We start from the raw sequence: 13,813 nt of genomic DNA on the forward strand, positions 1-13,813 counted from the left end.
CCTGGCAAAGAAAGTAAAGCTGTCTTTCCTTTTCACCCAAGACTCTGCTCTTGTCATTTGGATTCACACTGGGTTCAGAGGCCGAACAGACGTTAGCTCAGGGCCAATCTTCCTCACCAAAAAGCATTAAAAATAAAAGATGTTTATTTCTAGAAGTTCTCTGCCTGATCATTTCTATCATCTCTTGCTTCTCAATAATATTTAAATTCCTTATTTCATTTCTTAAAATATATTAAATATACTTACCGTATGTGTCTGGTTACTCCAGTATCTGAAAACTTGTGAGTTTGATTTTACTGTCTGTTTGTCAGCTGACTCTTGTTTCTTTGGAGGTTAAATGAGTGTTTCTGGCTTTTCTGGTCTTCTAACAATGAAAGTGCATGCCTTGGAACCTTTTGTACAGAAGGCCTGAGTTGGACAAGGCCACGTGCCAGGCTCCTGGAAATACTACTACTGGAGTTACTTTTTTTTTTATCCTGCCAGCTTATTTTTGAGAACTTTGTTTTTATGAAGCAAACTAGAGCAGCTGTGAAACTCGCAGAGCTTCCCAAGTCCGGCAGCAGCTTCCAGAGGCTCATCTGTGAGATTGGGTGGGGGGAGGGTGAAGAGAGCGCTGAGGCCCCGTCGCCTGCTCCCAGGCTCCTCGGAGCCACTCAAGCTGGGTGGCCGCAGCCCCAGCATTCTGTGTAACTGCTTTGGTGTGTCCAACAGAGGCAGTGCTTTGTTATATGGATCTTCCTTTTCAAAACGCTGAGGAGGAACCGGGACAAGATTTCTCTGGGTCTAGGCCAAACACCACAGGGTCCTGGGAGCCTGGAGCATCCTGAGGACATGTGTTACATGCGCCATCTCCGAGGCGGCATCTCACTGGGAAGTTGCCCCACTGAAAACACCCAGCCACCTCTCTCCCTGTCTACTCAAGGCCCCATGTCAGGCCTTGCCAGCCAGCGGCTCTAGTGCTCTGCTAACACCGCTGCCCGGAAAACGCATGCCCCCGATCCCGGGGGCCACAGGGAGACGCCCTGGCGCTCTAACTCGCAGCCTCAGAACGGCCCACCTCAGAGGGAAGGCCCTCCCATGGGGCTGCTCCTGCACTCCAGCCACACAGACCGAGGGGCATGGGCCAGCCTGCAGCCAGGCAGAGAAGCGACTCTGACCAGTGGCCTCAACGGCTGAAGCAGGCACATCCCGGTACTCCTGACTTTCCTCCAAGGCCAAAGTGCTGACACTCCTTTCCACACCACCCCGATTGATGGTCAGTTAGGGAGACAGACAGGAAGGAGGGCACCACGGGCAGAACTGAGACCCTGGTGGCTGCTGGTCTTGGCCCCAAGGCCCCCTCCCGGGCGGACAGTGACCGCAGCAACACCAGCACAGGACTCCTGCGTCCTTTGCTTCTGTGTCATGAGGACCACACCACTCCTGTGTGTCAGAGGCTGACCCACCTTCTTAGCTCTGTTCACCGCAGGGGATGTGCCCAGGACAGCACCCCACGCACCACCTGCTCAGTGCTGGGGTCAGAACTGCCTGGCCCTCTCCTGGTCTGAGGGGGAGCCTCGTCTTGCTGGGCTGGCGGGCCCTCACAGCCCACATGCCCCTCTCCTCTTGGTGTCCTGGGGCGACTCCAGGCTGCATCTGACTACAGGTTCTCAGAGGGGGTCCTGCTGGCTCCACCTGGCACCAGGACGGCTCCTTCCAGCTCGGCCTTTCCCTCCCAGCTCTGGGCTCACCCCCACGGCCTGGCTGCCTCTGGCCCTGGGCCCCACACCAGGGCTAAGGGTCCCCAGGGCCCCAGTCTCCTCCAGACTCAACACTCACTCACTGTCCCGGCCTCTGAGGCCTCTTTCCTCCTGCCAGCCCGCAAACCTAAGAAACTCCGCTCATATTTCATCTCTGTCCTCAGTGTTCAAGGCAGAGCTTCTCAATATACCTGGTTTACTCAGAGCCACGTCCAGTTCCTTCCACCCAGAATGAAGCCAGAGTCCACGGGGGCCGCTTGGGGTCACACTTTAATACTCGCTAGGGGCATCCGGAGGACACCCTACAAGCACGAGGTCCACACTGCAGCAGGATGACAAAAAGCAGCGGGTGAAAGGAGGAAGCAAGGCGTCCCTGTGTTCACGGGAGCTCCGGGAGGAGAAGGGGGCTGCTGAACCCCATGGGTAAAGTTCTGAAACGTGGCGCCTGGCGCTTTACAGTCTCGGGGCTCCCACAGCCAGCACTGTGATGCAGAGTGCCCCACAAGACTTGGGCCACAGGAGCAGTGCGCCCCTCCCTCCACACAGAGATGCTGACTCCCACCCAGCCCCACACAGTTCCCACTGGAGACATGCCCCGCAGCCAGCGCAATAAGACAATCCCAGAGCCCCCTACCCTGCCCGCCACCCTCAGACTTGGAGCAGGCCGAGGGGCTGTGGGCGGTCCGGGTCAGGGCCCTGGAGAGTCCTGTCCTCAGCTGACAGACAAACAGCATCCAGACGGACACAGCATGGAACATTATCCAGGGTCTGGCAGAAGTTGGGGTGCGGAGCCTGGCTCTCCCACCCCAGAACCGGGAGGGCCTGCCACCCCAGCACAGAGCCGCCAGAGGAGGGCCCACACTGAGCACCCGACCTCCCCACAAGAAGCATGGTGGGCTGGGACCTCGGGCCGCAGCAGGCACCCACCACCCATGTAGCCCTGGGAGGCCCACACCCAAAGGGGCATGTGTCCAACAGGGTCACTCTGCGTGGGGCCGCCCTGCAGGGCGAGGCAGGTGGACAGAGGCCCTCTGGGCCTGTGGAAGGGTGGGACGTTCAGGGCTACTTGGGGGCTGTGGGCCACCAGTCCGGCACTGATGCAGTTAGAGCCACCCGGTCACTCTCGGCAGTTCTGATGTGGAGAGGGCCCCTGATCTTCTCCAACTGCAGAAGGGCCAGCCCAACGTCCCCCTGGCCTGCCCTGTACTTGCCAGCTGCCTGCCCCGACTCCGTGAGCACAGAGGTGCCGGGAGCGATGCCGCTGGCAGGGAGGGGGCCGGAGAACTGCACTGGGAAGAGGCGCTTGCGGATGACCCCCATGTGGTGGGTGCGTGCCGTCAGCTCCTGGCCCACGTAGCAGCCCTTGGTGAAGCTGACACCGTTCATGAAGGCCAGGTTGGACTCCAGAGGAAGGGCCACTCCTGGGGGCAGGTCATGGACCCCCTCGGGAACGCCTGTGGGGGTAGGAGGGGGAGGCCCAGTGAGAGCTGAGGTGTCCTCCAGAACCTGGGGCTCACCTCGGGGGCTGGGTGTGCTGCCCCTCCCACCCCTGATAGGAGCTCCATCCTCCGGGGCCCCCCCACCCTCTGGCCTAGGGAGCACCTCTGCTGGCCTTGCCGTAGGCAGCAGAGGTGACCCCTCTCCATGACCCTACTCTCTTCTCCCCTCTGCCCCTGGCCCACCACGTGCTTTCCCCAGGGCTGTGGTCCTGTCTACTCCTCTCTGCCTCCCAGCCATGGTCCAACTCGAGGCTTGCGCCTCCCACTCTGTCCCTCGGGCTGTCCAGCACCCCGAGGTAGCCCCACGCCCCACCTTGTTGATACCGGTGCCGGTGATAATCCTGGAGCTCCCCCAGCCGGCCTCCGGGCACCAGGGCCGGGCCCTGGCCCTCGGCCAGGAGCCGCCAACCCATGCGGGAGGTGCGGGGGTCGCGAGCGAGGATGGCGACGCTCCCAGCCGGCTCCTGCAGCGGTGCGGCCCCGCAGGCCTCCTCCGGGGAGCCGGGAAGCACGGCCCACACGCGCAGCTCGGGGCGCGGCTCCACCGTGACCTTCCGCCGGACCCTGTGGAGCGCTAGGTGCCTCTGCAGAGCGCCCAGCGCCGCGCGGTCACACTCCAGGAGGAAGGCGGGCGCCTGGTCCGTGCGCTCGAGGAGCCTGCAGGGAGAGGCGGGAGCGCGTGGGTGCGGACCCGGCGCCACGGGCTCCAGGGCGCTGAGCCGGGCCACGGCCACAAGCAGCACAGCGCCCGGAGCACGGGCGCCGGTGCGCAGCAGGAGCGCTGGGGACCTGGCGGCCTGCGGACCCTCGCCGCCGAGGCGCAGGCTGAGCCGCGCGCACGCCCAGGGCGCCACCCAGAGCCCGCGGACCGCACAGCAGACCGTTGGGTGGGACAGGACGCGGCCCGGCATGGGGGGAAAGGCGGGGCGCCCACAGTGGTGCCCGGCGCTCCAGGTGAGGTAGCAAGGTGCGCACGGCCACACTGAAGACCCGGGAAGCCAAGGGCCCTAAGGCAGCGCGCACAGACTTCAGGGGGGGTGCTGAGGGGAGGAGCTGGGGGGACAGTGAAGGTGTCAGAGGTGAGGGACACAGGGAGCCACACCTTGCCCACGCCCACCGCCCACCTCCTCCCTTATCCCTTCGAAAGGCGAGCCCCGGAACCGATGAGGGACCCAGAAGCGCCCTAACCTGCACTCCGAGCAGCCCACGTCCCTGGAATGACCCCAGACCCTGGTGTGACGACCAGATGGACAGCGGAGCCCTTACAAACGGATGAGCAGGGAGACAGACAGGCTTGGGCAGCCTTAGACGTGAAGGGGGCAGGGGAGACGTCTGGGACCCAGTACATGGCCGGGTCCTGGCTGTAGATGTGGACTGAGCAAGGACCCACAGCGGGGAGAGCTGAGACAGGCAAGCAGGTAGGCCCTCACGGGCAGGGCAGGAGAGAAAGGCCATCAGCTCGTGTCCCGTCACCCCCAGAGCCCATGAGCAAGTGCCCCCACCTGACCCCCACAGCACATCAGCTGGTGCCCACGCCTCACCCCAGAGCGCATTAGCTGGTGACCCCACTGCACCCCCGGAGCCCACCAGCCGGTGCCCACACCGCACCCACAGAGGAAGGAGCTACGGAGGCTTATTCCTGTGCCATGTCTGTGGCTCATCCTGCAGTGCGCCCCTGTGTGTCCATACACTGGTCCACACCGCCAGCAGCCCTGGTCCTCTCGGGATGAGAACGACGTGTGAGGAGGGTGGGAAGAGCAGCCCTCCCAGCACGTCACCAATGAAGTCGGCTGAGGGGTGGAATTCACCGTCACAGAGAGGGGTTCAAACGCCAGAAGAAACTGCTGGAAGGGGTCCGAGGGGCTGCGGCGGCCGAGCGCGCGTGTGGAAGCACGTTCCGCGCCACTGTCCGGAGCGAACGCCAACTACAGCTGCTGCGCGACGCCGCTGCGCCATCGGGGCGACGGAGACGGACGCCGGAGCCCTGGGAGGCCGGGCGGGGCCGGGGCGCGCGGCCGCTCTGGAGAAGCGCGCAGCCCCGTATGAAGCTGCCCACGCGGCCGGTACGCGAGCCAGCGTCCGCGCCCCCGGCACCAACCCAGGGACGCGCAGACGCGTCCACGCGAGCCCGGACAGCGTCGGAGCAGCAGCCTTCCTAACGCGCCGCGAGACGGAGCGCACAGGAGCCAATGCGCGCTGTGGGTGGAGTGGGGCGCGCGGGCGGCCCTCAGAGGGCAGAGGGGCCTGGTGGTGATGGACAGCTCAGTCCTGTGGAGGTGACACAGGCCCACGCACATCATCAAGCCACAGAGCTGCAAGCACAAGGCACCCGTGAGCACCGGAAGTCTGGAGGAAACTGAGCCCGCGCCGTGGGTGGCCCGCGTCCAACCCTGGGCAACTGGGTAAAGGGTCCATGGGACTACCCTGTTCATTTTTTTCTGTAGCTCTGTGTGAATCTATCATTATTTCAAAATAAAATGTTAATTAAAAAAGGAGCTGCTTCTGGGTAGGGTGGGTCCATGCCAGTGAGAAAGGAAGCAGCAGTCATTTTCCATCCAAAACCTTTTAGTGTTACTAGGCTTTTTAAACCACATGCAGCTATATCTTTATTTTTTAGGTCTTCGGCAGAGGCAGCAGAGACAGTATAGAAATACTGGCGAGGGAGGAGTCGGGCGTGGGGGGGCAGGTCATGGGGGAGAGTAAACCTCAGAGGGCCCTGGCCAGGAAGGGAGGTGACCCAGCCAGGGGACAGGCCCCAAGAAGGGGAAAGGGGCCACCAGAGTGCAGGGGTGAGTGGCCAGGGCTGTCACCTGTCTCACTCAAGGGGTAGATGTTCCATGGGGCTTGAGGCGGGCAGGTGGACAGGTCCAGATTCTGGGCTCAGGCACCTTCTGAGCCACCTGTGCCCATGACTGTGTGCTAGGCAGCCCCTCGGGGGGACAAAGCTGCAGTGCACCCCACTCCCCCTGCCCCAGCTGATAACAGGGCAGGTCGGCAGAAGGGCAAGGCAGGGTGAGCTTGTGCCAGGGCGGCTTTCCTGGCCTGGCACAGCCAACGTTTGGGCTGGAGCATTCTCTGTGGGGCCGCCCTGGGAGGTGAAGGGAGCCAAGAGCACCGATGGGCCTAGCCCACTCGATGCCAGGAGCATCCACGCCCCAGCCCCGGAGCAACAATCACAGATGTCCCCAGGTGTCGCAGGGCTGCCAGATAAACTAGAGGATGCCCAGTTAAATCTGAATTTCAAACAAACAGCAAATAATGTTTTTAGTATAAGTATTTCCCAAACACTGTGTGGAACATCCTTCCCTAAAAAGCCACTGTCTGAGATTTACCTTAGTGTCCTGCATTTTCCTCCTTAAGCCCAGCGGCCCCTCCTGGGGGCACAACAGCAGCCACAGGAAGAAGGAGGTGGAGGGGCAGCTGTGGCCTTACCAGCCGGCCTGGCTGGGAGGACCTGGATGAACACATGGTGCCAGTGCCATCCCAGGCGTCAACCCTCACTCTGCTCCCATGCAGGGCAGGCTGTGTGAAACCCACAAAGGGAGGGCCAAGCCCACCTAAGCCCTTGCCTGGAGTGCACAGACCACCTTCCTCCAGGAGCGCCTGGTGTCCAGCACCCCCATAAACACAGGGCCCCCTCTCCTTGAGCACAGCTCTAGACCCCACTCTGCCTGGGGCCAGGGTCTTCACAAATAAATGGGTCCCTCGAGGAGGCAGCAGGTGCCAGGGCGCCAGGCACGGGTAGAGCACAAAGGGGCTGGTGGGCACCGGACAAGGCACACAGGGACGGACCCACACACCCTGCTAAGGAGCAGCAGCTCCCCTGGGGCGCTGGGCTGCTGCAGGACGGTGCGAGGACGTGACAGACTGCCACGTTCCAAGTTCCCTGGGAACGCAGCCTGCAGGGCACCCGTCAGGGACTGAGGACACGGCGCCCCACACGCCCCCACGAGGCAGGAAGCAGACAGCCAGGGAAGCAGGCAGCCACGGCAGGAGGACAGGAGAGATTCAGGTTAGATGGGGGCTGAGTGGGTCCTGGGCAGAAGCATACCCAGCTGCACTCCCCACCCTCCCTCTGCCAGGGGCACCCAGGGACCGCTGAGGTCCGCGCCAGGGGAACCAGGCGTGGAGGCAAGGGAGCACGCCCCGCCTGGAAACAAGGGAGCAGAGGACCATCCCATCCTGGGGGGCAGCCCCAGCAGGAGGGGCCCCAGAGACCAGCAGACACAGCCTTGAAGGTATCCCATAAAAGCCAGCACAGCCAGGACCAGAACCAGGAGCATCTCCTTCAGCACCAGCAATTGAGGAAAGTCTGCAGGTGAGGATGAGGCCAACACATACGATGAGAGAGAGAGAAGACCTTCGCAAGACTACAGCCAGAGGGGATGAGAAGATAAGCCACAGATGGGGAGAAAGACCTCAAAGACACGTGGACAAAGCACCACCATCCAAAACAGACAAAGACCACTTACAACTCAACGATAACAAGATTGAATTGTTTAAAAGTTAAAAAATGAGCCAAGACCTTGACATCTCACCAAACAAAATACAGATGGCAAATAAGCATATGAGAAGATGCTCCACATCACATGTCAGCAGGGAAATGCAAATGTAACGACAGGCTACCACCACACGCATACCAGAATGACCAAAAACACCAGCCAGTGCTGGTGAGGGCGCAAAGCAACAGGAACTCTCCTTCACTGCTGCTGGAACACAAAATGCTGCAACTACTTTGGAAGACGGGTCAGCAGTTTTTACAAAACTAAACATATTCTTACCATATACTCCAGCAAGCATGCCCCTTAGCATTTACCCAAAGGAGCTGAAAACTTACGTCCACACAAAAACCTGCACACGGATGTTTACAGCAGCTTTATTCATAACCGCCAAAACTTGGAAGCCACCGAAGGGTCCTTCAGGGGGCGAATGGATAAGAGAGTGAACTGTGCTGCAGCCCAACAGTGGAAGATTCTTCAGCGCTGTACAGAAATGAGCTGTGAGCCCATGAAAAGACACGGAGGAAGCTGAAGTGCACAGGACTCCGTGAAAGAGGCCCGTCTGCAATGGCTCCACACTGCACGATTTCAAGCATGTGGCACTCTGGGAACGGCAACCAGGGAGACCGTGCAAGACCCTTTCAGTGATGTCACGGGCTGAGGGAGGGAGGGATGAATGGTGGAGCACAGAGGACTTTCCGGACAGTGAAACCACTCTGTCTGATACTGCGATGCTGGATCCAGGTCACTGTGCATTTGTTCAAACCCACAGAAGGCACCATACCCAGCGTGACCCCTGATGTGCACCATGGACTTGGGACAATGACGGTCCCATGTCAGTTCATCAACTGTACAAATGTACCTCTCTGGTGGGGATGTGGATAAAGGGGGTGGCTGTGTGTACGTGAGAAATCTCTGCTCCTCCCCCCAATTATGCTGTGCACCTGAAACTGCTCCAAAAAGTCTACTTTAAAAAGAAAAAACTAAAGCTTCCTCTGAGAAAAGGTGCTACATCCAGGAAACAAGAAGAGGGTGCCCTGAGAAGGAATGACTCGAGAATAGGAAATCAGAAGCGTGAGAGGTGAACTGAAAGATTCCAGAGAGAGGCAGCAGAGAAGACCCCATGAAGAGTGAGCAGAGAGAAAGGAGGAAGCCCGGCTTCCAGGGAGGCGCCCACTCCCAGAGAGGGACCTCTGTGAGATCAGATATCAGTAAATGGCCAACAACAAATAGGCTGGGCAGGATTGCACCTGTGAACTAACTGAGGCATCAGACCAAACAAGGGCATTGGGCAGTGTGGAAGGCCAGCGGGCTCAGCCCTCAGCACCCCACACCACGGAGCAGAACTGAGAGAGATTTGGACACTGCCTACCAACCCCCCGGGCCCTGGAGCAGCCATCCAGGGGGTGTGCTCCCCTCTTCCCTCCTTGCTGCTTCGGAGAAGCAGGGCCTCACTTTGGGGCATCTCTCTCTGATGGAACCAACACCCCACCCTCCAGACAATGCTCCCCACAAATGACTTTGAGTTGGAATCAGAATGGAGACTGGGCTCAGGGGACCTCACCCTCAGTGGCCCCCAATTCTCTCAGTGCAAAGAACAGCAAGTGGCACTGTGATTCCCCGTTCTCAGGAATGAGCCAGGCGAGAAAAACAACTGCTCACCAGCACACAGCAAGGCACACGCGATGTCTGGAAAGGGCCATCACGAGCACGCATGGGGCCAAGAACTGCTGGGCCAGCAGCCAGGCAAAGACTCTCCAGACCAGAGGGAAAGTGCGAGGAGAAAAAAAAAAAGAAACAAAGAGAAATTGCTTTATGCTGTAGAGTGATGTAAAAATTAGTAAGGGAAACCTCATTTAAAACAGGGTCAGGAGACCAGAAGGGGGAGCTCCCCCGCAGTAGCACTCGAGGTCAGTTACAGACCCCAACAAGAATCAACAGGAAAGAATTCTTAACTACAGGAAGAAATATGCATTCTGTCCCAAACAGAAGTCGACGACCCCAGGGACTCAGCCAATGAGAAACCACCATCACCCTGAACTGCTCTTCTCAATGGACTTTCATGCAGAACCACCCTCCCAATTTCCTCCTTTCTCCTATAAAATGACGTTCCTCGCCCCTGTTTGTTGGATTTGCCTCTGGTCTGCCATAGCATGCACATCTTGAATTGCAATTCTTTGGCTATTCCCGAATAAACTCATTTTACTGATAAAATAACTGGCTCTTTTATCTTTAAGGTTAACAGCAACTTATGAGGATATAAATTCATTATAGCAAGAACAAAAAGGCACAAAGATGTAAGGGCAGGGGACCGGCCCTGGGCCCAGTGGTTAAGTTCACGCCCTCTGCTTCGGCCCCCCAGGGCCCAGGGTTTTGCTGGTTCGGATCCTGGACACGGATATGGCATGGCTCATCAGGCCATGCTGAGGCGGCGTCCCACATGCCACAACTGGAAGAACCCACAACTAAAAAGTACCTAGGGTACACTATGTACCTGGGGGCCTTGAGGAGAAAAAGGAAAAAAATTTTTTAAATCTTTAAAAAAACAAAAAGATGTAAGGGCAAATAGTGGACACAAGGAAAGAAATTTTGGGATCAAAACAACATGATTGCAACGCTGATAAATTCAAACCAGTAATGATCAGAACAGGTGCTACTGGCAATTACTAAGACGGACTCAAGACATTCAGGGAACACAGTTCCAACACTACAGCACGGGGAGAAGGAGCAGAGACAAGAGAAGGAGGACGATGGCAGGTCGAAACCGGACACACAGCAGGGGTCACAAAGGTTTTCTGCAGAGGGCCAGTCAGCAGTTCAGCCTTGGGCCACACAGTCCCTATCAGTTCTGCCATCATGGCAAGGCGGCCCCAGATAGTACGCAAACGGCCCCGGCAGCATTCCAGGACAATGAGACTCTGCAGCCAGCGGGCTGCGTCTGCCCGACCCTCCGCCACAGTCAGAGCCGTCGAGTGCGGCAACGACCCAAACACGACACAGCATCATGCCGCCGCAGGACACCGCGAGCAAGAGCCCCTAAAGCTCCGGGAAAACGCACGCGCAAAGGCAGGGGGCAGGGAGGCGCCCGCTCCTACACAAACACCCGGAGCAGGACGGCTGCGGTCTTTGCCCGGAGCTGGGCGCCCACCACACGAGCAGGCCGGAGCATCTGCAGACCCGGCAGGCAAAGGGCCACCTCGTGTGTCACCGCCCGACAGGCCGCCAGAGAGCGCTCCTCCAGAGGACAGGAGCAAACTGAGCCAGACGCGGCGGAGCGCGGCGGGAGGGGGACCCGAGAGAGGGGAGGGGAACCCGCGAGGGGAGGGGAACCCGCGAGGAGAGGGGGACCTGCGAGGAGAGGGGGACCTGAGAGAGAAGGGGACCCGCGAGGGGAGGGGAACCCGCGAGGAGAGGGGGACCTGCGAGGAGAGGGGGACCTGAGAGAGAAGGGGACCCGCGAGGGGAGGGGGGCCTGAGAGGGGAGGGGGACCCGCGAGGGGAGGGGAACCCGCGAGGAGAGGGGGACCTGCGAGGAGAGGGGGACCTGAGAGAGAAGGGGACCCGCGAGGGGAGGGGGGCCTGAGAGGGGAGGGGGACCCGCGAGGGGAGGGGAACCCGCGAGGAGAGGGGGACCTGCGAGGAGAGGGGGACCTGAGAGAGAAGGGGACCCGCGAGGGGAGGGGGGCCTGAGAGGGGAGGGGGACCCGCGAGGGGAGGGGAACCCGCGAGGAGAGGGGGACCCGCGAGGAGAGGGGGACCTGAGAGAGAAGGGGACCCGCGAGGGGAGGGGGGCCTAACAGGGGAGGGGGACCTGCGAGAGGAGGGGGACGGCGGGGTTCTCAGGCGGACGCAGGCGGGAGAGAGCGGTCAGGTCACAGGAGCCCGGGGTGTGACTTCCTGGCGCAAACGGCCTGAGTCGCTTGCGGGCGTGGAGGGAGCCGGTGCCACGACCACCAAGCACAGCCAGCGAGCGTAGCGTGAGCACCCAATACCGCCACCACCGGGCACGAGGATACTTGGTAGGAAATGCGGTGCACACCGGAGAACGTGGCAGGTCAAGGCACAAGCTGGTCACACACAGGCGGTTCCCCGAGTCGCGCCCCAGGTGCCACGGACCGCTTTTCCATGCACCGGGGAGAGTGCGACCGGCAGGGCTGAGCGGGAGAGGAGGGTGCGTCCGGGGCTGCGAGTCCTGGACCCATCCCTGGGGACCCCTCCGGCCCACCTAGGACTGCCCGGCGCGGGTGCCCCGGCCGCGAGCGTCCTCCCTTCCCCCGGGTGCCCGCCCCCGCCGTATGCCCCTCTCCTGGCTGCCCTCCCGTCCCCCGACGCCCGCCCCCGGGTGCCCTCCTCCCCCCGGGTGCCCGCCCCTCCACTGGGTGCCCTCCTTCCCCTGGGTGTCCCTACTCTCCTTCGGGTGCCCTCCTCCCCCGGCGACCCAGTCCTGCCGCCCGCCGCCCGCCCTCACCCGTAGAGAATGACGTCATAGAGCGTGCGTCCCTGGACGTTAAGGAAGTGGGCGTAGCCCGCACGCGCCGGGGGCGGTCCCGCGCCGTCCGCGGGACCCGGAAGCGGCAGCTCATTGGTTAGCAGCCCCAGAAGGAAGGGCGCCGAGTCCGGCCCGCGCACGCGCAGCAGGGCGCGCTCGCCCAGCGGGAAGCAGGCCCAAGCCTGGCCGCCCGCGGCGTCGCCGCCGTGAAGGCCGGAGGTGTGGGCGAGGCGGCGCCCCGGGGCCGCGCGCAGCCGCCAGCGCCACGCCGGGCCGCCGCGCCCCGGAGCCGTGCCGCGGAGCAATGCCGCAGCCGCCATCTTGGGCACGAGTAAGGCGGCGGGAAGGGGCGGCCCGTGCGGCGGGGGGGCGGGAGGGCGCCACAGCGGCCCCTGGGGGCGGGGGCGGGCCCTCGCGCTGTCCGTCAGCCGCCTGCCCGGCTCCGCCGCTGCCGCTCGGCGCGCCTGCGCGGCTCTGCGCGCTGCCGGGCGTCTGCTCGCCGTGCCGTCCGGGCGGCCGCGTTCCCAGCGCTGTGCGGGCGTCGGCGCGTTCGCGTCGTCGGCCGCCGCGCGCCGTCCGGAACGTCGGGTCCCCGCCGGCGGCCCCGGGTTCGCGCTCGCGCTGCGCCCGGCTGGGTGTGCGTGCCGCTGCCCCTCGCTTCGGTTCCTCTGGACGCCGGCGCGTGTGCGGTCAGCGCTCCACGCACGTCTGCGGCCGCAGCGGCCCGCCTGCGACTCGTCCAGCCGCCGTTCGCCTGGACACGGCGCCGGACCCCGCGGGTCGGGGCTCAGTCCCGCGAGCGCCCCGCTGCAGACGCCAGCCCCAGGTCCGGGCGTCGGCTGCGCTCCTGACCACCGGCTCCAGATCGGAGGCTCCCCGACCCCTCCCCGGTTGGACAGGTTTGCTGGAGCGGCTCACAGAACTCAGGAAACATTTCGTTTGCCAGATCGCCGGTTTCTAGTGAGAGCATATAACTCGGAACAGCCAGGTGCAGAGACGCAAGGAACAGGCCCGGGAAAGCGCCCCGCGCTCCCACCTCCTCTCCGAGCACACCGCCCTCCTCCAGGCACCTCCACGTGCCCGCTGACCCACAAGCTCTCGGAACCCACCTTTTGGGTCTTCTGGAGGCTCCATCACACAGGCTGATCAAATCATGAGCCACTGATGATTGATTGAAGCTCCAGCTCCTCTCCCCTCCGGGGGTCCGGGGTGGGACTGAAAGCTCCAGCCTCTAATCACAGGGTCCCTACCCCTGGGGACCAGCCCCATCCTCAGGGGCTGTCCAGAGTCACCTCGTTAGCATAAGCTCAGGTGTGGTTGAAAGGCTTGTTGTGACTGTCAAGACCCCTTTATGGCTCTCATCACAGGAGAGTCCAGGGGTTTTGGGAGCTCCGTGCCAGGAACGGGACAAGACCGAATCCCTGTTTCTTACTGTAAATCACAACATCACAGGTATATACCCAGAGTGGAATTGCTGGGTGTGTGGTAACTCTGTGTTTAGTTTTTCAACAGGTCTCATACCCTTTTTCCTAAGCACGTCAGTCAGCTCGGGCTGCATAACGAATACCACGGAGCAGGTGCTTAAAC

The 13,813-nt window shown here is 61.5% G+C and overlaps 1 protein-coding gene across 4 annotated transcripts; it reads right to left on the minus strand.

Moving 5' to 3' along the window:
• Window positions 1–1,991: 1,991 nt before the first annotated feature.
• Window positions 1,992–13,179, minus strand: IBA57 (iron-sulfur cluster assembly factor IBA57). Of its 4 annotated transcripts, none has more exons than XM_044778094.2 (3): window positions 12,206–13,179; window positions 3,552–3,895; window positions 1,992–3,193 (listed from the first exon to the last, which is right to left on the minus strand). In XM_044778094.2, exons 1-3 carry the CDS (start codon window positions 12,544–12,546, stop codon window positions 2,802–2,804), a joined length of 1,077 nt encoding a protein of 358 aa, XP_044634029.2. In that variant the 5' UTR covers window positions 12,547–13,179; the 3' UTR covers window positions 1,992–2,801. The 4 variants fall into 4 exon arrangements, with proteins under 4 accessions (XP_044634029.2, XP_044634030.1, XP_070374123.1 ...); XM_044778095.2 differs by lacking the exon at window positions 12,206–13,179 and adding an exon at window positions 6,571–11,194; XM_070518022.1 differs by lacking the exon at window positions 12,206–13,179 and adding an exon at window positions 4,780–6,553.
• Between the last annotated feature and the right edge of the window lie 634 nt (window positions 13,180–13,813).

The sequence above is a fragment of the Equus asinus genome, chromosome 9 (assembly GCF_041296235.1).
Source record: "Equus asinus isolate D_3611 breed Donkey chromosome 9, EquAss-T2T_v2, whole genome shotgun sequence".
In the NCBI taxonomy this organism is placed as follows: domain Eukaryota; kingdom Metazoa; phylum Chordata; class Mammalia; order Perissodactyla; family Equidae; genus Equus; species Equus asinus.